General features: G+C 40.4%; 1 protein-coding gene across 1 annotated transcript in view; it reads left to right on the forward strand.

The window, feature by feature from the left end:
* Window positions 1-26,951, forward strand: part of LOC126484111 (alpha-catulin) — a 395,942-nt gene that overhangs the window by 306,327 nt on the left and 62,664 nt on the right. The window contains exon 7 of the mRNA XM_050107489.1: window positions 19,251-19,372. Within this exon, the coding sequence (XP_049963446.1) occupies window positions 19,251-19,372 (122 nt within the window). The remainder of the gene's footprint in view (window positions 1-19,250; window positions 19,373-26,951) is intronic.

Consider the following 26,951-nt stretch of genomic DNA (forward strand, 5'->3'; position numbering starts at 1 on the left):
AAAACTGATCTGGTGAAGACTGAAGTTTTACTCATATGTTATTATACCCTCTCTTGACCCTATATTGAGAATGTTTGAAACTGTTTCACAGTGAGGTCTTTCTTTGAACCAATTGTATGCTTCCCTTAATTATTTCTCTGTGCATTGAATACTTCCATAATAGGTACATTCTGCATGTTTACAAACCTAAAGTGAGATACAATGCTTCTGTGCTAACATCATTGCTACCTAGTTGTAAATGTGTGTCCAGTTTTCAGTGGTGTGGATCTTTTGCACTCACTACTCTGGTAGCAGGTAGCTTTGTGTCATTCTTTTCCAGTCATATTTATGCCTGATATTGTTTTCTTCTTACACCACTTCACTTCTTTCAAAAAAGTATAGCTAATCAATAGTTTGGAGAGTTTTTATGTACCTGGTTGTGCTTTGAATTTCAGCTCCCATCAAGACCTCCACAGACAATTGCCATAGACCCAGGAGCTGGTAGATGTGTTCCTCTCATGAATTCTGCCTGCCTCTCTTATCAGTAAAGATGACCATTTCAGTATCAGTAAAGATGACCATTTCAGTGTTATGCCTTGTGCTCATCAATGTGTACCTTTCATTTATCATTCCAACACAGTGTTAAGACAGTCCCTTGACACCTAAAAATTTGTTCACTTTACTGAAGGTTTCCCCAAAATTCTACACCATATTTCAATACCAAGTGATCATAAATAAAATATATGGTCCTGAGATTATCATACACAGTTTCTTATATTTATATTGTCTAACATGTTTTGTTCAGCCTTCTGTTTATGTAGTCTGCATGTGTACCTCATTCCATGTTCTAGTGTAGCCCTACACAGTGAAATTGTATACTCTCCATTTTTCTAATTGTTTGTACATTTCTGGACTGGGTGGTGAATATTTCTATTGCAAGAGTTTCTACCAGATTAATAATAAAGCTCTTTGCATAAAGTATTCTACTATATTCAGTGTGACAGTTTTAATCTTTTCTCTAAGGTTTCCTTGGTACTACCTGTAATTAAGATGCTGGTGGCATCAGCAAATGGTATAGTTTTCTGTCACTATTTTTTACATGTAAATCATTTACATGTAGTAGAAACAGGATTGGAACCATCATATATGAAGTTTCACATTGTTAAATCTGGTACATATTAATATATATTCTGATTTTAGCAAGGGCTACTTCCACTTTCATAGTGTATACCAGTTGAAGAGCAATTCATGTTTAGTATTGTCCTTACGCTTCAGTGGACATACAGATTAGTTTGCTCTTTTGTAGTATTCTTGATAGAATCAACAATAAAGCACAAATAAGTTCTAAATGTGCACCATTGGCATCCAAAATTACAGTGCTGTATTCAGTTAATATAGCCATATCTGCCACACAGACAGTGATGTTCCAGCCTTATCAGAATCCAACAGTGTGAGATCCTCACCCTCGGCCTTTGTCACCTGCACTGTTCAAGCATGATAGTTATAGAAATAATGTCACTGCTTGTCTCTGAAGTGTCTTGACAGCCACTCTCCTCTTTTGATTCCCTGCAAAAATAACATTTGAATATACATTGTCTAGTCACATAAATGTGACCAACTGTCAAAAGCTCACATTAATGTGTCCAGCTGTCAAAAGCTTGAATAACCACCCTTTGCAGCATGGACCACTGTGAGATGTGCAGGAAGAGAATCAGTGAGGTTCTGGAAGGTACCAAAAGGGAATACCAACTCTAGTGCCATGGCCAGTTGTACTAGGTTTCTCAGTTGAGGAATCATGGTTAACAAACAATGCATGTCCACTGTGAGCTGTGTGCAATGTTGCATTGTCCTGCTGATAGATACCATCATGCTGAGGAAAAACGAACTGCATGTAAGGTTGGGTATGGTTCCCAAGTATAGATGCACTTGTGTTGATCCATTATGCCTTCCAGAGTATGACATCACCCGGGAATGCCACTAAAACATTCCTCAGATCATAATGCTCCCTCCTCCATCCTGGACCCTCCTAACAATTATTGCAGTGTGTCTACTTCTGGACATTTCATGCTATAACACCAACGGCCATATGTCCAATGGACCTCTCAGTGGATATACAGTTGCAATATTAGCATGCACATTCCAGCTTTCATTGTTGATGAACAGTAATCAGCATGGGTGCATGTACTAGGCACCTGCTGCAGGAGCTCATACTCAGCAACATTTGCTGAAAGACCATTGAGGAGACACTGGTGGTAGCCCCTTGGTTCATCTGGTTGGTCAGTTGCTCAACAATTGCATGTCTATTCACCTGTACACATATCTGCAGCTTTAATTCACCCCTGTCATCTGTGGTCCATGGTGCACCACAGTTGCCTCAGTAACAGTTTTGGTTAGCACCAACTCGCCATGCACAGAATACTTTAACTACAGTGGTACACAAACAGTTGCAGACATAGTCATTTCAGAAATGCTTCCACCCTGGGCCCAAAGGCCAATGATCATGCCCTTTAGGGTGTGAGATAAATTGCTCAGTTTCAGCATTACAACAACGACTGCACTGTTTATTGCATTCCCCGACACAGTTTATATGCTCTCCAGTGCTAATGCTGCTATCTGTCTGTGAGCGTTTATTGCTCATTGACATTGAACATAGGCAGTTGTCACATTAATGTGACTAGACCGTGTAAAACCACTTGGGAATTATGTACAAGCAATACTTTCAGCTGAACTCTGAATGAAAATACCAGAAAAATATTGTTTGTGCTAATTCCACTAACATGTCACAAAAACGTAATTGAAAATCGTCATAATATCCACGGGTGTGCTGCCGGTCTATAGTGTCCAACGGGCACAATATTTCGGCGATCATACATGTCGCCATCATCAGGTGAACTGACGGACTGAGCTCCGGTGAACGTGCCGGCACGGAGATCCGTACGCTATAGCTGCTCAGAGGGAACTGGGTTCGGTCGCGGCGGCGGCCGATTTAAATACCCTCCGCCCGCGGCGCGCTCCCTCCGCCGACCGCGCCCCGCGCCACGGTCGCGCGGTGGAACAGATTGCGACGGCGTCTGAGATGACGTCGGAGTGATGGCTCTGTCCGCCGTGGTCGTCACAACTACACGTTTGCTCGATTTACTCTTGATTAACTCGATCGCTGGTTCACAAGCCTTGCTAAGATTATAGCCACAGTCACGGTTTATGAGGTCGTCATTGGTGCGAATTTCGATGGCCTCTCTAACAACGCTGTCCCAGTATCTCGACGTCTGTACCAGAATCCTCGTGCGGTCATATTCCATGGCGTCATTTTCCGACAAACAATGTTCAGCGACCGCCGACTTGCTCGGATACATCAGACGAGTGTGCCTCTGGTGTTCACGGCATCGATCCTCGATGGTACGCATCGTCTGACCAATATACGACTTGCCACATTGACACGGAATCTGGTACACGCCGGCCTTCCTCAAACCGAGGTCATCTTTGGCGCTCCCCACCAGTGCACGAGTTTTATTTGGAGGACAAAACACAGTTCCGACCCGGTGTTTCTTCAGAATGCGAGCGATTTTCCCCGAGAGTGCGCCTGTGTATGGAATAAATGCAGTGCCTACCTCCTCCCTCGTGACTTCATCCATCTCAAGAGGTTGTAATGCAGTGGTTGGGCGGAGAGCACGTTGAATCTGCCACTCTGAGTACCCATTTTTTCGAAATACAGTTCTCAGATGTTCCAATTCCTGGGGTAGACTCTCTGCGTCAGAGATAGTGCGCACCCTATGTACTAGAGTTTTAAGTACCCCATTCCTCTGTGAAGGGTGGTGGCAGCTGTCTGCGTGCAAATACAGATCAGTGTGCGTAGTCTTCCGATACACCCCATGACCTAGGGTGCCGTCAGCCCTTCTCTTGACCAAGACGTCAAGGAAAGGTAATTTACCCTCCGTTTCAGTCTCCATAGTGAATTTGATGTTGGGGTGTATGGAGTTTAGATGTGTAAGGAAGTCAAGGAGTTTATCCATACCATGTGGCCAGATGACGAACGTGTCGTCCACGTAACAGAAAAAGCAAGTAGGTTTCCATACGGATGACGACAGGGCTTCCTCCTCGAAGTTCTCCATGTACAAATTCGCTACCACCGGTGAGAGTGGGCTACCAATGGCGACTCCCTCCGTTTGTTCGTAGTATTCTCCATTAAAAAGAAAATACGTGGAAGTCAAGACATGCCTAAAAAGTTCAGTGGTCTTCCCGTCAAACTTCTGACTAATCAATTCTAGTGACTCTCGCAGGGGTACCCTCGTAAACAAGGAAACGACGTCAAAACTTACCATGATATCTGACTCATCCAACCTGAAGCTGTCAAGGCGTTTAACAAAATCCACGGAATTACGGATGTGATGAGGGCATTTACCCACATAAGGACTTAATATTCCCGTCAGGTATTTGGCCAACAAATATGTAGGTGCCCTGATGTTGCTGACAATGGGGCGTAATGGTATCCCCTCTTTGTGAACCTTCGGAAGTCCATATAGTGTAGGCGGTACCGGACCTTGGGGTAACAATTTCTTAGCGTCACCCTCCGGTAAATCTGCGTCCTTGAGAAGCGCCCTTGTCTTGTTCTCCACCTTCTTTGTAGGGTCAACGCTGATCTTCCGGTAGGAGTCGTCATTTGGCAGGCTCTGCATCTTATCAGTGTAGTCCTTATGGGAGACAACAACTGTAGCATTGCCTTTGTCAGCCGGTAAGACAACAATTTCAGAGCGCTCCCTCAGATCACGAATGGCCGCCCTCTCTTTACTGCTGATATTTGACTTCATCGGCTTGGATTTCGTCAATGCACGACAAGTTTCACGACGTATTTCCTCGGCTGATTCTGGTGGAAGTCGAGCTGCAACCTGTTCAACAGCACTAACAATTTCTCCGACTGGAGTGAACTTGGGGGTGGGAGCGAAGTTGAGACCTTTCTGCAAAACCGAGACTGCATCATCACTCAACACCATGCCACTCAAATTGATGACAGTCTTGCACGGAACCTGCAGAGATGGTTTGTCAAGGAGACGTGAGAACTTAGCTGTTTGACGTCCCGTAGCCTTCTTATGGGCGGAATCAGCTGACACCCAGGTGACACCATCAATCCAATCCCAGGAACAAGAAGTAAACTTACTAGCCAGTTGCAAATGTAGTTTGAGTAATTCCTGTGAGATAAACTCAAGGCTCCGGCGGGTGAATTGCACTCTCATTGGTACGTGAGAGAGTGCAATTCACCTGCCGGAGCCTTGAGTTTATCTCACAGGAATTACTCAAACTACATTTGCAACTGGCTAGTAAGTTTACTTCTTGTTCCTGGGATTGGATTGATGGTGTCACCTGGGTGTCAGCTGATTCCGCCCATAAGAAGGCTACGGGACGTCAAACAGCTAAGTTCTCACGTCTCCTTGACAAACCATCTCTGCAGGTTCCGTGCAAGACTGTCATCAATTTGAGTGGCATGGTGTTGAGTGATGATGCAGTCTCGGTTTTGCAGAAAGGTCTCAACTTCGCTCCCACCCCCAAGTTCACTCCAGTCGGAGAAATTGTTAGTGCTGTTGAACAGGTTGCAGCTCGACTTCCACCAGAATCAGCCGAGGAAATACGTCGTGAAACTTGTCGTGCATTGACGAAATCCAAGCCGATGAAGTCAAATATCAGCAGTAAAGAGAGGGCGGCCATTCGTGATCTGAGGGAGCGCTCTGAAATTGTTGTCTTACCGGCTGACAAAGGCAATGCTACAGTTGTTTTCTCCCATAAGGACTACACTGATAAGATGCAGAGCCTGCCAAATGACGACTCCTACCGGAAGATCAGCGTTGACCCTACAAAGAAGGTGGAGAACAAGACGAGGGCGCTTCTCAAGGACGCAGATTTACCGGAGGGTGACGCTAAGAAATTGTTACCCCAAGGTCCGGTACCGCCTACACTATATGGACTTCCGAAGGTTCACAAAGAGGGGATACCATTACGCCCCATTGTCAGCAACATCAGGGCACCTACATATTTGTTGGCCAAATACCTGACGGGAATATTAAGTCCTTATGTGGGTAAATGCCCTCATCACATCCGTAATTCCGTGGATTTTGTTAAACGCCTTGACAGCTTCAGGTTGGATGAGTCAGATATCATGGTAAGTTTTGACGTCGTTTCCTTGTTTACGAGGGTACCCCTGCGAGAGTCACTAGAATTGATTAGTCAGAAGTTTGACGAGAAGACCACTGAACTTTTTAGGCATGTCTTGACTTCCACGTATTTTCTTTTTAATGGAGAATACTACGAACAAACGGAGGGAGTCGCCATGGGTAGCCCACTCTCACCGGTGGTAGCGAATTTGTACATGGAGAACTTCGAGGAGGAAGCCCTGTCGTCATCCGTATGGAAACCTACTTGCTTTTTCCGTTACGTGGACGACACGTTCGTCATCTGGCCACATGGTATGGATAAACTCCTTGACTTCCTTACACATCTAAACTCCATACATCCCAACATCAAATTCACTATGGAGACTGAAACGGAGGGTAAATTACCTTTCCTTGACGTCTTGGTCAAGAGAAGGGCTGACGGCACCCTAGGTCATGGGGTGTATCGGAAGACTATGCACACTGATCTGTATTTGCACGCAGACAGCTGCCACCACCCTTCACAGAGGAATGGGGTACTTAAAACTCTAGTACATAGGGCGCGCACTATCTCTGACGCAGAGAGTCTACCCCAGGAATTGGAACATCTGAGAACTGTATTTCGAAAAAATGGGTACTCAGAGTGGCAGATTCAACGTGCTCTCCACCCAACCACTGCAGTACAGCCTCTTGAGATGGATGAAGTCACGAGGGAGGAGGTAGGCACTGCATTTATTCCATACACAGGCGCACTCTCGGGGAAAATCGCTCGCATTCTGAAGAAACACTGGGTCGGAACTGTGTTTTGTCCACCAAATAAAACTCGTGCACTGGTGGGGAGCGCCAAAGATGACCTCGGTTTGAGGAAGGCCGGCGTGTACCAGATTCCGTGTCAATGTGGCAAGTCGTATATTGGTCAGACGATGCGTACCGTCGAGGATCGATGCCGTGAACACCAGAGGCACACTCGTCTGATGTATCCGAGCAAGTCGGCGGTCGCTGAACATTGTTTGTCGGAAAATGACGCCATGGAATATGACCGCACGAGGATTCTGGTACAGACGTCGAGATACTGGGACAGCGTTGTTAGAGAGGCCATCAAAATTCGCACCAATGACGACCTCATAAACCATGACTGTGGCTATAATCTTAGCAAGGCTTGGGAACCAGCGATCGGGTTAATCAAGAGTAAATCGAGCAAACGTATAGTTGTGACGACCACGGCGGACAGAGCCATCACTCCGACGTCATCTCAGACGCCGTCGCAATCTGTTCCACCGCGCGACCGTGGCGCGGGGCGCGGATGGCGGAGGGAGCGCGCCGCGGGCGGAGGGTATTTAAATCAGCCGCCGCCGCGACCGAACCTAGTTCCCTCTGAGCAGCTATAGCGTACGGATCTCCGTGCCGGCACGTGCACCGGAGCTCAGTCCGTCAGTTCACCTGATGATGGCGACATGTATGATCGCCGAAATATTGTGCCCGTTGGACACTATAGACCGGCAGCACACCCGTGGATATTTTGACTATCAAATACGCCGGGAGAAACTCAAGAATCACGTAATTGAAAATATTTTCAGAGACACCAGATGTCTGTCAGGAAATACATGCAGCATTGTCTGTTAGGATATACATACAGCATAAATTAAACAGAGTAGGTGACAGATGACACTCAAAATACTGTGCAGTTGGTTGCAATTGGGGAGGGGTGGGAGGGGGGGGGGGATGATGTCATAAGTCTGTTGTCAGGTTTGCCCACCTCCTTGTGTAAGAATAGCGTTTAGTGCATCTGCAGATCATAGATTTATACCGGTCTGATATGCAATGACTGATGCAAAAGGGTGGTGGAGGAGTCATTCTTCATGTTTGTCAGGATAGCGTTCAGCTATCCCACTTGTATGTTGTGGGTTTGAGGGGTTGACAAGAGACTACAGAAATTCACTGGAGGTGAATGTGGCTGCAACAAGACAGACAACATTCTGAACTTTTTATTGTTCATCAGCTATATCCGATACAGATGTCTACCCTTGATTGACGGTCCCAACGTGGCATCAGTTCATGGTGTTCATGTTCCATGGGCATAGTCAGATGTTGATAACTGGCTCACATGAAGTGACACTGTGTTGTGGTGCATGGCATGGCCAACAGCACTGTGACTATGTGTTGCTGATGCACTAGGTGCTGAGGTGGTGGCCAGCAGTTAACTGAGGCAGCGCAGCATTCCTACAGTATGTAGTGACTAGGGTTAGCACGGTGAGCAGTGGCTGGGTGAAGGCAGTATAATCCCCTGTACTTTGGACCTTGATGAATGAGTAGTGAGCTGATAATGATGATGGCTGTGAGGTAGAGGCTGGGAGATCCAATAGAGCATTGGATGTCCGGTTGCAGTTGCTGGCTTGAGCCTGTCTAATGGCTCAATCAGTGCATATAAATAACACACCAGTGACTGTTTCTCTGGCTGTTTGCTAGTAAAGGCAAACCTGTTCAGGTTACCAAGCTCAAAAATTTCTATGATACTATTGACATATTCCTGTATCTGTTGCCACAGTGGTGTGTTGATAAGTCATTATGAGCATCTTGCCACTTGTTAACATAATATGTTATGCGTTTTCATCAGCCACGTGTCTTTGGGATGGTAATTACAACACTGTCCTGATTTTCCTTGGCACCGTGGTACTCTATCCATACTGCAATGTAGATTCGGTACCCAAATTTACATTGGTGTTGTGCTGTTGAGAGCTAGGTAGAACAGGCTCTCAGATATGACAAGTGTGTCTATATTTGTACAGTTCTAGTCACTGGGTTCTTCTGAAAACTGCACAAGTCCTTCAAACAGACACTAGGATAGCTGATCTCTATAACTACACTTTGATTCCAGTTGTTACCGATGACCGTGCTTTACTTGATTGGGTTCACTTTTATGTAATTCATGCACTGTCTTCTAGGTTCTCTCAATGAGGCTCCAGGCAAATCTAGTCCAAGAAACACTTACAATCTATGACATTCACTGTCCATTTGGCAGCAGGGTTAAAGCACTTTGTAGGGATGGAGTCTTGGAATTCTGTGTGGTTTACTACAAATTCCCATAGTACCCACTTGATCTATCTATAGTTGCAGAAAATTGCAGAAATACATACTCACTCATATCACTCATCCTCAACAAAATATTTGTGCTATTCCCCATGCTACACATCATCCTATTAACCCATTACATTTCATCACACTACATTGTGAAATCTGGTACTTAAAGTACAAACACAATAATTTGTTAGGAACAACACAGACATAAGCAGATCACAAAAAGAGTCTGTGATAAAGCCACTGCTGTCACATTAGTTATTGTAGCTCCTGGAAAAATATAGCTTTAATCTTAAAATTCACCTCTCATACTAGAGAGGCCTTTTGAGGTTAACAAGCTCCTTAAACCCTGTGATATGGCTATTCCTTTAATGATAGGGGGTCTACCAGCTACAACCTGTGCAACTATATTTCAACTCCTGTTACTCAAATAATAGCTTCTCCTTATCATATTTGCCTGAAATCCAATACCCTCTCCTATTATGTCTCCCATTATTTCTTACACTGATCCCAACAACAGTCTTGGGCAGATCCTGTTTTATCATTCCAACTGACCTTCCGCCAATAGAAGCAAAAGTGGTACAGCACAAGAACAGAAAGGAAGAGGAAAGCTCCATACGACTAAGGCCCTCTGTAGATGTCTACTAGCATACATCTCAAAAGGAGGAGGAGGAGATTAATGTTTAATGTCCCGTTGACAACGAGGTCATTAGAGATGGAGTACAAGCACAGATTAGAGAAGGATAGGGAAGGAAATCAGCTGTGCCCTGTCAAAGGAACCACCCCAGCATTTGCCTGAAGTGATTTAGGGAAATCGCGGAACAGGATGGCCAGACGCAGGTTTGAGCTGTCGCGAGTTCAGTGTGCTAGCCACTGCGCCACCTCGCTTAGTGATCCCTGAAAGGCTCTTAAATTTATAATTAAATTTATAAATTACATTGTGTATACACTCACCTATTATTTATATGACTGACTCCTACTTACACTTGCCTACCCTGGCATTCGCCCCCCCCCCCCTCCTCCCCCCCTTCTCCAGCACACAATCAAGTACAGACATAGGAGGACAGAGACAATCCACACACAACGAATGCATGATCAGTAGCAAAACACACCTGCTGCTGCTGCTTACTCATGATGACACTGACCCCCCTGCTGACCCCAAAATGTAACAGTCTGGTGTGCAATGACTGCAGTGAAGGAATTGTGGGGAAGCTGTTCTTTAGATTTGTCAGAATGGCTTTCAGCTCTCTCGCCTGAGTATTGTGGGCTCAGTGGTGTGAAGAGGGATTACAGGAATCCTTTGGAGGTGCAGGTGGCTGAAGCAAGACTGACAGTGTTCAGGAGAACTTGTTATTGTTCATCAACTAGATCAGATACAGATGGATGCCTTTGTCCAGCAGTCGCAGCCTGGCATCAATCCAGGGCATCCTGCAGGTGTAGTCAGGTGTCTGTCTCTGGCTCACGTGAAGTGACCTACGATGTGACATGTGGCAAGGGCAGCAGCATCGTGGCTCTGCGGAGCGACAAATTATATCCCAAGTAAACAGCTGGTGGTCAGGTGAGGCCAACAGCATTCTTGCAGGCCATATCAACTGGCTTAGCACAGCCGGTGATTGCTGGACAAAGGCAGCAATGGGAATGTGGAGCAGCTGGAACCCCAAACTTGGGGCCACCACATTTGAATGGCAGGCTGACAATGATTTCAGCTGTCTGATGGATGCTGGGAGGGCTGCTGGTGTGGTTGCCGTCTGATTATGGTCACCAGCTCCAACCTACTAGTGGCTTGACCAGCATATGTAAATAATGCCCCAGTAACTGTTTGGCTGCCTGGCAATGAAGGCATGCACTGTCAGCTGACTCAATGCTGTCTTGACATAATGTGTGGTGTGATTTACAGGTGGGTTGTATCATCAGTCACGTGTCTTTGGGACTGTAACCTGACCTGACCTGACCTGACCTGAATTTCCTTGTTGTTGCAGGACTCCTTCTGTAACACAACAGATAACACAATATTAAATTTTTACTTCAGCTTTTTATGATTTACATGAGACAATCACGTAACCACCACATGTGGTGCCTTGTGAACTCAAACACAATCCATGTAGAAGAAGATACTGATGGGACAGAAGACTGATCCACCCTACACAAGGTCTTCAGAAAGACCCCAACCCACCTATTGCACCTCTCAACGTGTTGGAGGGTGTGATGTGTTGCACATCAAACCTCACCTCACCAGGTTTTAATGCGGCCAACAGCATTGGTGATGGGAGCTAAAAGTTCCTCATGTGTATGCATATTTGTAGCGTATACATCTCTCTTTAACCAGCTTCGTAAATAGAAGTCTACTGGGGTTAGGTTGGGTGATATGGCATGCCAGTTAATGGGTCTGCCTTAGCCAATCCATCATTGAGGAAATGTGTTATCCAGATAATGGTATACCTGTCAGGTACAGTGAATTGTTGATCCACCATGTTACATGTACATATGCAATCATTACTGTAATATTATCTCTTCCTAAAGTATAGGTTGGTCTTTTATCAGGAAATGTGAGTTTGCTGCGGCTTTCATGCGATTTGGTAGGTACACGGGCTCTGTCACTAGGTCATACCACATCAGTCATTCACTCAGAACCTAACTTGGAATCTTGTCTTCCTAGTGTCATGTGGGTTCTCCATCACCAGTGTATGAGAATTGCAGGTGTTCATGATACTATTGCATATAAATGTAGCCTCATGTGTAAATAAAGTGTATTGTATGGTTTCTCTGTGTACAGCCAACCATTCACAAAATTGTTGTCTGCTTCCTGAATCGCGTGGATGCAAATGTTGCACAAGCTGCACATGGAATGGGTACAACCCTTGGAATGTAGTGTACGCCACACTTGCGTTTCTGGAATATTGAGCTGATGGCTAATCCGCCGTGTATTGGTGGTAGGTCTCTGTTGTACTATTGCAATAGTGTCTTCCCTTTCCTCAACTGACTGGATGGCCTCATATTCTGATGTTGTGTGCACACTGGATGGATTCATGTTATGTTCGAAAAACCACGGGGAAGTCCCCTGGCCCAGGGGATACATTGATGAGGGAAACATCTCTGGTATTCTGTCACAGATCATGAGCACTGCCATTATAGTAGCTATACACAAACAATAGGTCTGCATAAGACATTGGTTTTGCTCAATTAAACAACATTTGAGCACAACACACACATGGCATCATGGCTGCTAACTGATCCATCTCACGATTGAACACTGGGTACACTTGCAGATGTTGCCTCAGTGCAACGTTACAGTACTGCCATCTATAGGAGAACCCCCACATCTGTTGTAGGATGGATCAGTCATCTGTCCCACCATTATTCTGTCCACCACAGCACCTGCACAGGATTTCAGTAAGTAATATTCGCACTTGTCTTCATAATATTCATTCATGGATGTGTGTAGTGTTCAACCTGTTCCCTCGCCAGTTCCATGACAGTGGAAAATTGGACACATGTTTGTAGGACTTTTTTAGTTTTTCACATGTAGAATCACCTCACAAGTTATGTGGAATTCCTTCTGAATCACCATGTATGTATGAAAACTTGTCACAAAAAATTTACCCTTCTAAACTGCTGTTCTTCCAAGTAATTAAATAAGGTTATTGTAATGTCTTAAAAGTTTAGAAGTAGGAAACATGCCATGGTAACTTGTATACTTGCCTGGAAAAGGCTTAAGCTGCCAACAGTTGTTGATTGTGATTGTTCTTCGTTCTGCTTCATGGCAAAAGTCTTCAATTTGTTAATTATATACATGATGTGGAACAGGTTTTATACTTTTCAAATTAATTTTGATGTCAATGTTAGGTAATATTTTCTTTTACTACTAGTTTTAACTTTGAGCATCTCACATAGTGGTCACAACCTCTGGTTTTCAACAACTTAAAACTCACAACTGCACAAATTGCTTTGGCCGAACACCAGCCCTTATATACAGTCATGACAAATGTATTATTTTTTTACTATTACAATTTCAATGTTTCACTAGTTACAATGAAAATAAGTTGTTTCAAATACATTGAAAAATGACAACATATTCAGGAGGAAGAAATAACAGATTTTTAAATGAAATGTTTTATAAAGCAAAAATCTTTCATATAATAAATTTTGTGAAGTAAATCCTTTTAATAATTAATATACAAATATGTAAGATTACATAAAAAACAAATTGACTTTCTAATTACCTAGAATCCCTAACTTTTATCATTTTATACAAATAATTGTGTCAAATTTACAAATAATTTTGTAGTATGAACCCACTTATCAGAATGATGTCCCCACTGGCCGGGATACTTGCACTGATTCACTTGAGAAGGTTCTCATAAAGCCATTGCGTCCTCTCCTCATGCAAGCTGGCCAACAACTTTTGGAACTGGTCCTTGATATCCTAGATATTGGTACTGGGGTGGATTTGACTTCTGAGCTGGTCCCACACGTTTTATTGGGCATAGATCTTGGAGGTCTTGCTGGCCATGGGAGTACCTTATCATTATGCAGAGAGTTTGAAGAGAGACAGGCTATGTGTGGAGGAGCATTGTCCTGTTGAAAAATTGCGCCACAGTAATCTTAAATACACATGATGATGCATATTATCAATGATGTACTGTGGTGCCATCAGAGTTCCCTCAATCACAACCAGCCACAATGTGAAGTTATACCCGACCACTCCCCACACCTCCATGCGAGGAGTAACACTGCTGGGCCTCTCGAAAACATTGGAAGAGTGGGACCATTCTGTGTATCACCACCATTCTTGCCATTCAGATTAGTGCAGACACGCAGTTCATCACTGAACACAATGTGACACCATTAATCAGCAGTCCAAGCTTCCTGATCATGGCACCACTTCCAATACAGTGATTTGATTATCCATAACTCTGGATGTTCATATAGTTTTCCTGTCATTGGGTGCAATTTTGCCATATATATATATATATATATATATATATAAGCGCTGGCAGGTCGATAGACACACAAACAAACACAAACATACACACAAAATTCTAGCTTTCGCAACCAATGGTTGCCTCGTCAGGAAAGAGGGAAGGAGAAGGAAAGACAAAAGGATATGGGTTTTAAGGGAGAGGGTAAGGAGTCATTCCAATCCCGGGAGCGGAAAGACTTACCTTAGGGGGAAAAAAGGATAGGTATACACTCGCACACACACACACATATCCATCCATACATACACAGACACAAGCAGACATTTGTAAAGGCAAAGAGTTTGGGCAGAGATGTCAGTCGGGGCAGATGTACAGAGGCAAAGATGAAGTTGAAAGACAGGTGAGGTATGAGCGGCGGCAAATTGAAATTAGAAATTAGCGGAGATTGAGGCCTGGCGGATAGCGAGAAGAAAGGATATGCTGAAGGGCAAGTTCCCATCTCCGGAGTTCTGACAGGTTGGTGTTAGTGGGAAGTATCCAGATAACCCGGACGGTGTAACACTGTGCCAAGATGTGCTGGCCGTGTACCAAGGCATGTTTAGCCACAGGGTGATCCTCATTACCAACAAACACTGTCTGCCTGTGTCCATTCATGCGAATGGACAGTTTGTTGCTGGTCATTCCCACATAGAACGCTTCACAGTGTAGGCAGGTCAGTTGGTAAATCACGTGGGTGCTTTCACACGTGGCTCTGCCTTTGATCGTGTACACCTTCCGGGTTACAGGACTGGAATAGGTGGTGGTGGGAGGGTGCATGGGACAGGTTTTACACCGGGGGCGGTTACAGGGGTAGGAGCCAGAGGGTAGGGAAGGTGGTTTGGGGATTTCATAGGGATGAACTAAGAGGTTGCGAAGGTTAGGTGGGCGGCGGAAAGACACTCTTGGTGGAGTGGGGAGGATTTCATGAAGGATGGATCTCATTTCAGGGCAGGATTTGAGGAAGTCTTTCCGCTCCCGGGACTGGAATGACTCCTTACCCTCTCCCTTAAAACCCATATCCTTTTGTCTTTCCTTCTCCTTCCCTCTTTCCTGACGAGGCAACCATTGGTTGCGAAAGCTAGAATTTTGTGTGTATGTTTGTGTTTGTTTGTGTGTCTATCGACCTGCCAGCGCTTTTGTTTGGTAAGTTTCATCATCTTTCTTTTTAGATATATTTTTCCCACGTGGAATGTTTCCCTCTATTATATATATATATATATATATATATATATATATATATATATATATATATATATATATAAAAAAGAACAAAGATGATGTGACTTACCAAATGAAAGTGCTGGCAGGTCGACAGACACACAAACAAACACAAACATACACACAAAATTCAAGCTTTCGCAACAAACTGTTGCCTCATCAGGAAAGAAGGAAGGAGAGGGAAAGACGAAAGGATGTGGGTTTTAAGGGAGAGGGTAAGGAGTCATTCCAATCCCGGGAGCGGAAAGACTTACCTTAGGGGGAAAAAAGGACGGGTATACACTCGCGCACACACACACACACACACACACATATCCATCCACATAATATATATATATATAATGTGTTTATATGTTCACGTAATGTGAGAATACACTTTAAGACTTGTTTGCAAATAACTAACAGCAAATGCTCTAAAAGCAAAACTATGTTGTTTGTTATTATTTTATTACGCAATTTTAAATGCAGACAAAACATGTATTACTATTCATATTTTTAATTTTTATAATATGGATATGTAACTGACATGACCAATATGACAGGATGTCTAGAGGCTGAATATTGCCAACATATTACATATGTTATCAACAACTGCCATTCTTAAAAATATTTAAAGAATGCATATTCACAAGAAATGCTTAATAAATTAAACCTGATGTATAATATATAACTGGATGTGATGCTTGCATTGTATTCACTTATAGGAAGGTTCAATAAAAAATAGCATGTCTTATATTATTGTTCCCTGGCACCAATTGCATCAGAGCAATTTTAGAGTTGATTGTGTACAGATGCATGAAGCTGTTTGAAATATGGAACAATGTAAATGATCTTTAGCTGTGTGTGTTATTCTTGTGTTTTGAATTTGTGAATGTGAATGTGGATCAGGTCAACACAGTTGTCAATAAAGTCACATTTTTTTGTATAATGAGAACTATTTGCTTCACGCCTTTTCACTAAATACCCTGGACATAACAACTGATGTTATAACTGCACTCGAGCCGCTAATGCCATCTGGAAGTTAAGCAAAACTTTTAATAGAATGTGTCATGTTACATTCCTTAAGATTGTAAGTACATTCCCATAAAAGTGGTACACATTATTTCACAATGTTGTGAAGAAAAAGAACAGTTTTCTGTTTGCTAGATCAAGGGAGGGGCATTACACCATGCAGTGCTACACTGAGCCACTGCCATATCCGAATGCCCTACAAATCTAGATATTGCATGATTCAGCCAGATGACCAAATGTAGACCCACAATGAGGTCCCTTTCAAACTCTGTCAGGCACTGATAACAATTCTGTCTGACATGAGTACTTGACAGCTCCGTGTCTTTCACAGTGATCATTCAGCATCCAAAATTTTTGAGAAAGTAATGTATTCAAGAGTAGCTTCACATATCTGTAAAAATGAAGTACTAACAAAATGTCAGTTTGGTTTCCAGAAAGGTTTTTCAACAGAAAATGCCATATATGCTTTCACCAGTCAAATTTTGAATGATCTGAATAACCGAACACCACCCATTGGGATTTTTTGTGATCTCTCAAAGGCTTTTGATTGTGTAAATCATGACATTCTGCTAGACAAGCTCAAGTATTGTGGCATGAGTGGGACAGTGCACAAATGGTTTAATTCGTACCTAACTGGAAGAGTGCAGAAAGTTGAAATAAGTAGTTCTCGTAACATGCAAAGATCAGCACATTCCTCAAACTGGGGAACTATCAAGAATGGGGTTCCACAAGGGTCAGTCTTGGGTCCTTTGTTGTTCTTATTATATATTAATGACTTGCCATTCTATATTCATGAAGAGGCAAAGTTAGTTCTCTTTGCTGATGATACAAGTATAGTAATCACACCTGAGAAACAAGAATTAACTGATGAAATTGTCAATACTGTCTTTCAGAAAATTACTAAGTGGTTCCTTGTAAACGGACTCTCACTGAATTTTGATAAGACACAGTACATACAGTTCCGTACAGTGAATGGTATGACACCATTAATAAATATAGACCTTAATCAGAAGCATATAGCTAAGGTAGAATATTCCAAATTTTTAGGTATGTCCATTGATGAGATATTAAATTGGAAGAAACACATTGATGATCTACTGAAACGTTTGAGTTCAGCTACTTATGCAATAAGGGTCATTGCAAATTTTGGTGATAAACATCTTAGTAAATTAGCTTACTACGCCTATTTTCACTCATTGCTTTCATATGGCATCATATTTTGGGGTAACTCATCACTGAGGAATAAAGTATTTATTGCACAAAAGCGTGTAATCAGAATAATAGCTGGAGTCCACCCAAGATCATCCTGCAGACATTTATTTAAGGATCTAGGGATATTCACAGTAGCTTCTCAGTATATATACTCTCTTATGAAATTTGTTATTAACAACCAAACCCAATTCAAAAGTAATAGCAGTGTGCATAACTACAATACTAGGAGAAAGGACGATCTTCACTATTCAAGATTAAATCTAACTTTGGCACAGAAAGGGGTGAATTATGCTGGCACTAAAGTCTTTGGTCACTTACCAAATAGTATCAAAAGTCTGACAGATAACCAACAAGTATTTAAGAAGAAATTAAAAGAATTTCTGAATGACAACTCCTTCTACTCCATAGAGGAATTTTTAGATATAAATTAAGAAAAAAAAAACAAAAAAAATAAAATAAAATAAAATAAATAAAATAAAATAAAAAATAAATAAAAACAAAAAAACACAAAAAATAAAGTTGTTATATTAACTTAAGTACGTTGTTAAATTAACCTAATTATGTCATGTATTGGAAAATTCGACTCGTTCCACATCATTACGAAATATCGTATTCATGATCCATGGAACTAGTATTAATCTAATCTAATCTAAAGCTGTTCACACCCCTTGTATACTCTACTAGGTGTGGTAATAATACTAAACACAGAGAACACAAATGCTCTCTGGTGACCATTCTACCTGTCACAGAGAATTGCAGCTCTTAATAATTTGAATACCCATTGATGTTGTGTATGCGTACAAAGCTACATTAACATCTGACCATGTCTTTTGGATGCTTCACATTTTTGTTGGGCAGTATATTTGTTCATGCAATGAAGTTACAGTGTATCGGTGCTGTTTATTAAAATGACATATCGTATACTTCAGTTGGTGATTCTGGGTGTGTTACATTATACTGCTCATAGGGGTAGCCCAGCCTATTTCTTTCACCAGTTGGATGGAAGTTGCAGGCATCATTTGCAGGGGATATCTATGCTATGAAATTCATCTGGTTGAATGCAGCAACCAAATCATTTGATGCAATGGAGAAACACTCTGCTGCTAGGCTAGCATATTACTGTCATTGTGTACTGTTTTTTTTTTTATATTGTAAGTGCATTGTAAGAGAATAAAGCAGAAGAATGGATCGGTTGGTAGGACATGTTTTGAGGCATCAAGGGATCACAAATTTAGCATTGGAGGGCAGAGTGGAGGGTAAAAATCGTAGAGGGAGACCAAGAGATCAATACACTAAGCAGATTCAGAAGGATGTAGGTTGCAGTAGGTACTGGGAGATGAAGAAGCTTGCACAGGATAGAGTAGCATGGAGAGCTGCATCAAACCAGTCTCAGGACTGAAGACCACAACAACAACAACAAAGCAGAAATTGTATTTTATTACCAGCAAATAAAATAGGAGGCAGCATTAATTAATTAACTAATCAATAATTCATTCATTCAGTGTCAGCATTTTGTACACCTAACCGTAAGATAGAACCCTCAAGGATGTGGAATTAGTTAATTGTGCTTGGTCATCTAGTATTCAACACATTTTAGCATCCACAACTTACTCTCATCCAGCTGCTCTGTTGTATTCTGAGATGATGATGTTGTCCACAGTGTTTGCAGATATGTGGCAGGCTTTAGCATCGGATGTCCAGACTGTTTCAAAAGAAATTGTGGAGCAGTGCCAGGGGCGACAATCTGGAAAACAGGTGTATATGTCCTTACCAAGACCAGGGGTGAGTCTTATTACTTCAGCTGATTACTTTAGATTAGAAATGCGTGGCTTTGTACTGTGTAACAGATTCTGTAGTTACAGCAAGAGATATTCTGGTGGTGTCATTTAGTATTATTCCTTGCAGTTTTCTTTTACCTTTCATATTATTTCCTCTAACTCTCCTTCTCATCACATATTTTTACCTTATACTTGTCAGACTATTCTTGACTGTGTTAATGCTATTGCTTATATCCATCCCAGTGTCTTCTTAGCCATTACCAGTCTGTATCATTATCTTATTGGAAGCATGAAACTGTCTAAAGTGTTGGCACCAGTGTAGAATACTCTCTTCATTAACATGTGCATTTTTATTTGTCACTTAAATAAGTATGACACTGTGTGCTAGTATTCTGCCATGATCACATGCTTATATATACATAATATAATATTAAACATTAGCAAGTCATCAATTTTGTTGACTGCAGTCCTTTTGCTCTTTGTAATGCTTAGTCTATTTGAACTTATAATGTTTCCCCCTGATCATAACTAACATAGTGTGTAAATAATAAAATGAATTAGTGCTTGCTTGGGTAACTACATGAATTCAAATAATATATTTACATGTGGCACAAGTACATTAGCTTCTTATGACAAATGGGACACATGCATCCCTCTCCCCACTGCAAAATTTCAGAAATGTTTACAATGGGGTGGCTTCATTTGTCTAAAGATTCTTAAAAGATGGTGATATATTGGTAAACAACTGTTAATTCATCAACAACAAAAAATACTAATAGCCTACAAATAAATTAATATTGTTGCATTAGGTATGCTTGTGAGTAATCAGTTAGAAATGATTACTTCAAAAATAATTCTGGGCATCTATTTACTGTTTTATTTCTTATAATTTTTCAGACATGTATTGTACAATAAAATGTAAATAAGTTCATAATAAAACTCAGTTTTACCATCTTTGTGGATTGTTTTGATATTATTGTTAGTATCAGTGAAATGATGGCATGTATGCTTGGTATGAGTAGCAATTGGTTATTTAATGTATGTGTTTGTCATTCAGCTGTTGCCGTGTTCTGTATGACATGCAGGGAAATCTCACCCAGTCAGACCTAAACAAATAGTTTTGTATGCAATGCAAAATGTTTCTTATATGCATGAGGTTTGCATCCATCTATTTACCCCAAGTCTTTCTCACAACTCATTTCATGTGATTAATGAAAGATGCTCACAACCTCAGAATTCGATATGTGACAAAATAAGTAAATAAAGAAATTTAGTATTCCTGGCAGTTAACATATGCAGCTAAAGTTAATTTTTAATTTTTGGGTTCAAATAAATACTGTCAACATTCATAGTATATCCATTAATAAAAGGTATGTAGCTGGTTTGGTAGCAAAAGTTGAAAGAACTTTGCTAATACTTATACCACATAGTTCTAAAAAAAAAATGTTAAATAAGAAGCTATGTCACAAGCAAGTAAATTATAAAATTTCTTGGAAAGCTATGCTTGGATTAGAGTTCTTGATGTAATAAATTATTTTATTTATTAGATTCATGTAATGACCACCAGTAACTTATATCACTAGTTAAACAACCTAAGAAACAAAACTACTGAACAACTGAAATAAATATAGAAGCACTCGCAGTCAAGATGATCTGGAGTAAAGTGTTTAAATTGAAGTAATAATTACGTTGAAGGAAATAAAATGTTAAAAATGAAATTGAACACGATAATTAACTACAATTTCACTCCAAAATTGTCATAGATATAACAGTGTAGTAAACACAATACAAGTTTGGATAAATCATGTCAGCTGCCTGATTTCTATCTTAAGACTATGATGTACATAACTTTTTTGATATTTTTCTTCAGGGTCATTGTTTTACATTTTTCTATAATATTAAATTAAAATTAAATTACTATTTGTCTTTCACTGGTCATAAAATGTGTGGAAATCATCACAAATGTGCTACTGTTCATTAAAAGTGGGATCTCATAAAGGCAGTATGCAACACATGTAAAATTGGCTTCAAGTGTACTACATGCTTAACCCTTTGCACTCCGTAATGCAGACACAGGGTGTTTCTATGTGCTCTTATTTAAATCATTGCTGCCTGGGCGGTGAGTGCACCACAGGGAATTGTGCGAGTCCCTTTGTGGAAACAATGAGGTCACCGACCAACGATAATGGTATATATTAAAACAAAAATTGTACTTTCATTCAAATATATTTATGTAAGCATTCAATACAAGACTTTTCATTGTATATTTTTTGAAGCTCTTCAGGGTGGATTGTTTCCATCATCGCTTCACTTGAAATTGTGACAAATGAGTCACTTCCATTGTCAAAATCATTATTATCAAAATCATTGTCACACTCATTTTCACATAGAATTCCCTCTTAAAGCTCTACTGTCTCTTCCTCAGAAAGGAAGATGCATGAGTAACTAGCCATTTTTATCCCACTAACTTAAATGTACAAATTACCATCAAGTTAACACAGGCATCCCTAGATACCAGCATTATGCAGCATTGATGCCCAGTACACTCAGATTCGAAATTGGAGCATGTGAGAGCTATAAGAAATTATGTCGTATGAGGTTTAGTATAGGAGTGGAAAACAAAATTCGCTATGTCGACCACCACTCACCATTGGAGTGGAAAGGGTTAAATATGTCAATGATTAGCATTTCAGCCCAACCTCTCAAAGTAGGTTGGAGTAAATCCATCAACAGTCTGAAAAATTACACAGCAGGAACCATATTCGGAAACTGCATGTGAATTTTGGTTGTTTGTGAGAATATCATGTCATGCCTTGAGTAAGATGTGTAACATTTACCAACCTGTTCTAGAATTCGACAACAATGGGATGGTGGCCTATCAAATCACTGTTTATTCTTCTGTGGTATTGATTTGGATGGGCTCCTGTGACTGGTGGGCTTAGGAGGGTGATATCTGCTGCATTTAGGATCTCAAAGGCCCCACACAACCAGCACACAAAAGGAATGATGTGTTGTTCACTTAACTGTGAAGCAACATACAGCAAAATCTCTTATCTGTGGAGATCAGCGTATCACTGTTGTGAGAGATGTGACAAACATTGTCCTGAACATACTAGTGGCTATTTCACAATGAATCAGATGAAATCAGAAATAACTTGTGAGGCAATATAGATTAATTTCCTTTCCACTTCCGATATGCGTAAGTTGTAGTTTCTCTATTTTTTAATGTAGAAAAGAGCATAACGATTTCAAATAATGATGTACAATGACCACAGTGGATGAGGTACCAATACCAGGTGGCTAATACACAAGTGGATATTTTTTGAATTGCAATAATAGTGTGGAACCAGAATGCTACTATTATAGATGCTGTTTTGCTGTGTATAACAGTATGCCTATTTCAACTCTTTGGCCATCCTCAGGCTATCTGCATGCAAGTACATTTTGTTAACAGTTGCAAAATTATAACTAATTACAATTTTGTTTAATTGTATGGTGTTGCTTACATCTGTATTCCATTGTGACACTGTCTCTGTATTATAATCTTATTGCTCATAAGGAATGATAATTGCACCCTAATTTTACTTGCTAATCATTGCTAATCATTTGCTTTACTTATGATTGCTGTTCTTGGAAAATATCTATTGATGGTACACAGGCTGAATCACCTAAAAATTGCACCACAGATATTGCAGAAATGGAGCACACTATTGATGTGCGATTTTCACAGAATGGTTTTATATTCAGGGGCTTATATTGTTAGCCAATAAGTAGCGTCTAATAATTCTTAGTGTACTTTTTGTTCAAACATACGTTTTTTAAATGGAACAATGCCTATTGACATTGACAAGCTAAAAGTAGGGTACATCAGAATGTCAGTGCTATTTGTTGCAGGATCCTAGTGTGATTCATTTATGAGATATTGTATTTTAAAAAATCTCCACACCAGCACTTCTGTGTGCCATTCAACCTGCATAGTTGTAAAGTATGATGATGTTAAGTTTGCTTACATGTTCCTAGAATTCATTGCGACTTGCTGGGCAATCTGTGTGGCAGTCCAAGCAGTAGATTGTGAGTGGACAATGGGATTTACCGATGCAGAAAAATCTGACATGCTCATGGTTTATGGAGAGTGTATGAAGAATGAAGTTCGGTCTTATACGGTGTGTGCGGGAAGATATCCCAATAGATGTCAACCATTGTGGCAATTATTTATCAACCTCTGCACCCAGTTACAGGAAAGTGATAGTGTAACACCTAGATAACATAACAGGAGGAAAAAAGTCATGACAGAAGAGGAGAAAAGTAATGTTCTTACTGCTGTTTCAGTTGATCTGCATGTTAGCTCCCATGCAATAACACAAGGAAGTGGCATAATTCAGGCAAGTGTCCTATGAGTTCTCCATCAGCATAGGGTCCATCTTTATCCCATCTCTCTCCATCAAGAACTGCGTCGAATATATTATGAGAACCGTGTTAACTTCTGTACATGGGCATCAACACAGAATACTCAAGATATATTATGTATCTTGTTTAGAGATGTAGCCACATTTACCAATCATGCCAGGTAAACTGCTGAAACATGCACTATTGGTCTGAAGACAATCCCTCAGGTGGAACGTCAGTGTCAGTGTCAGTGGAGTATAAATGTGCTGTGTGGGATAGTGAAACATCAGCTCATTGGCTCATTTTTCATAGACAGAACACTGAATGTACACAAGTATGGGAGCCTCCTAAAAGACCATCCTGCATGGATGTTAGAATACATTCATTTGCAGATTAGGAGGAACCTGTGGTACTAACATGATTACTGTCCAGCCCACAGTGCATGAAGTACTACAACATGTCTTCACTAATTGTTTCCAAATCATTGGATTGGATGCAGAGGACCTGTAGCTTGGCCGATCTATTCCCCAGATTTGATGCCTGCAGACTTTTTTTCTGTGAGGAAAGCTGAGGGAAGCTGTCTACAAGGTCATACCAATTGCACCCGATGAGATACAGCAATGAACATCCCTGCTGAAATGCTAGCATGTGTGCAGCAGTCATTGTGCAGCAGTCATTTCATAACAGACTGGAAGTGTGTATTGTCACTGCTGGTGGTCATTTTGAGCAAAACCTGTGATGGTCAGTTGTCTTGTCACTGGTTAGAACCCACATATCTAGTGCATGCACTTGTATTGTTTTTTAGTTAGTGCTATCTCAGCTATTGTACAAGTGTCAGCATGGGAATTTTTCAAAATACAATGTCTCATAAACGACTCACACTGGAATCCTGCAACAGACACCACTGACATTCTAATTTATCCTACTTTTAGTTTGTTAATGTCAATAGGCATTGCTCAATTTAAAAAGATGTATGTTTGCACAAAAAGTACACTTTCTAAGTATTACTATAATCTACTTATTGACTAACAATAAGAGCCCTGATTACCAATCCATTGTGTGAAAATTGCACATCAATAGCACTCTCCATTTTGGCAATATTTGTGGGGCATGTTTTAGGTGATTCATCCTGTATACTGTTGTGGTTTTGTGAGTAAATCCAGCAATGCTGTATGGTTGCAGTTTGTTCATTTATTTGTCTGTGTATCGTAATGGTCCAGGTCATGGGAGTATAATCTTTGCTATGTTTTTGTAATGTATCTTTGTTTTTATTTGTTTTGTGGGTATTTCTTTTGTTACTTTTGTCATTAAGGATCTTAATGTGTTTAGGTTTATTGCAGTTTTCATATTGTTTTTTCACTGTGCTTGAACTGAAGTCATTTTGTTGAGCTACATAAGTTAAGATTTCCAACTTTTTTTGTACACCTCTATGTTCTAAAGGTAGATTTATTAGTCTTTTAATCATTGTGTTAAAATGTGTGTTCATATGTTTTTGGGTGGTAAGAGATTGCATTAACATTATTGCCTGACACAGTGTGTTTCTGTAGATTTCAGATTTGTTCTCATTATTACTATTTTTGATTGACAGGTCCAAAAAATTTATTGTTTCATTGATTTCAGATTGAATTGTGAATTAGATTTTAGTGTGTAGTTCATTCAGCATTTTATGTAACTGTTGTTAGTCAGTGTTGGATGCATCTATTAGTAGTAGAATGTCATCCGTGAACCAGAAATAGTATGTGATTTTCATTGTTAGTGGCTTGGTTAGACTGAAGAATTTTAGCTCTAACGTGTTTAGCAAGACTTCAGCTATGGTTCCTGCTGTGCTATGTCCCATTGCAACACCACCCTCTTGGGTGTATATATCATTGTTAATTCAAAGTAATATTGTTTTAGTACCAGTTTTAGTAGATTTATGATCACCTGTCTTTCTGTCATAGGTAGCTTCCTACATAGTAATATGTTTTCTTTTGTGGTGGTTATTGTTTCTTGGTTTGGTATCTTTTTGTAGAAATTAGTAATGTTAAAGGATATGAATTTAGCATTCTTTGGAATTTTTATGTCTTTTATTTGATTGGCTAGTGTTCTTGAATTTTTTGTTGTGTATTGTTTAATATATGTGTAATATTTTTTGAGACAGTTGCCCACCTTTTTACTAATCAGATATGTGGGACTATCAATAGAGTTTACTACAAGACATACCGATATTAAATTTTCGAGTATCTTTGGTTTTCTGTGTAGTTGGGGTGTTTTTGGATTCATGTTTATATATGCTCTTTTTTTCAAAATTAGTTATTAGAGTGTCACAGCTTTTTATTACTTTTGTAGTTTCTGCTGTGTAATTGTTTGTGGGGTCTGTATTCAGTTTGGTCAGCAGTCTTTATAACAATAAGGGTGCACAATGCTGCAACAAAAATTTTTGATCACTGATCTGGTGATATAACATTTCTAACAATGGGAGCTACAGATAGGAATATCAACAATAAACTAAAAGACAGATTGCTACTTATCATAAAGAAGACATGCCAAATTGCAGAGAGGCACAATTAAAAGACACTCACATATAGCATTTGGCCACAGCCTGCGTCAGTAAAACACACACACACACACACACACACACACACACACACACACACACACACACACAAAACCCTATGCACACACATCCACTAACTCCAGCATCTCAGTCGGAATGCCGGCCCGATTTGCTGAAGTTGGTGTTTTTTTTTTTCTTTTAATTGTGCCTATCTGCAACTTGTGTAGAAGAATTTCTGTTACTATAATATTGTGTAAAATGACTCATTCCACATCATTGCAATCTGTCGTGCAAATTTATCCCTGAAACATGTAAGTAACTAAGAAATGTGGTTTGCTATAAAGAATGTCCTATACACCGTTAATATAGTCATTTTTGTTTATTACCAGTAGACTATTATCTTTGTCTAATTTGATTACTATTGCTCTTAGTGTTAATAGAAGTCTGGCAATATTTCATCAGTTGTCCAGTTTTACAGACAAAGTTGTGTACACAATCAAACAAATATGTCTAAACCATAAAAAGAAATTCCACAATCTACCTGGCCACATAGCCAATACAGAAATACACATCTCTGTTCCAGTTCCATATAAGAACAAAAAGTTTAACAAATATTAACTTTAGAAATTATGAACAACTGTTACTATATAAAGCACATTGT

This window comes from Schistocerca serialis, chromosome 6 (genome assembly GCF_023864345.2).
Source record: "Schistocerca serialis cubense isolate TAMUIC-IGC-003099 chromosome 6, iqSchSeri2.2, whole genome shotgun sequence".
Taxonomy (NCBI): Eukaryota; Metazoa; Arthropoda; class Insecta; order Orthoptera; family Acrididae; genus Schistocerca; species Schistocerca serialis.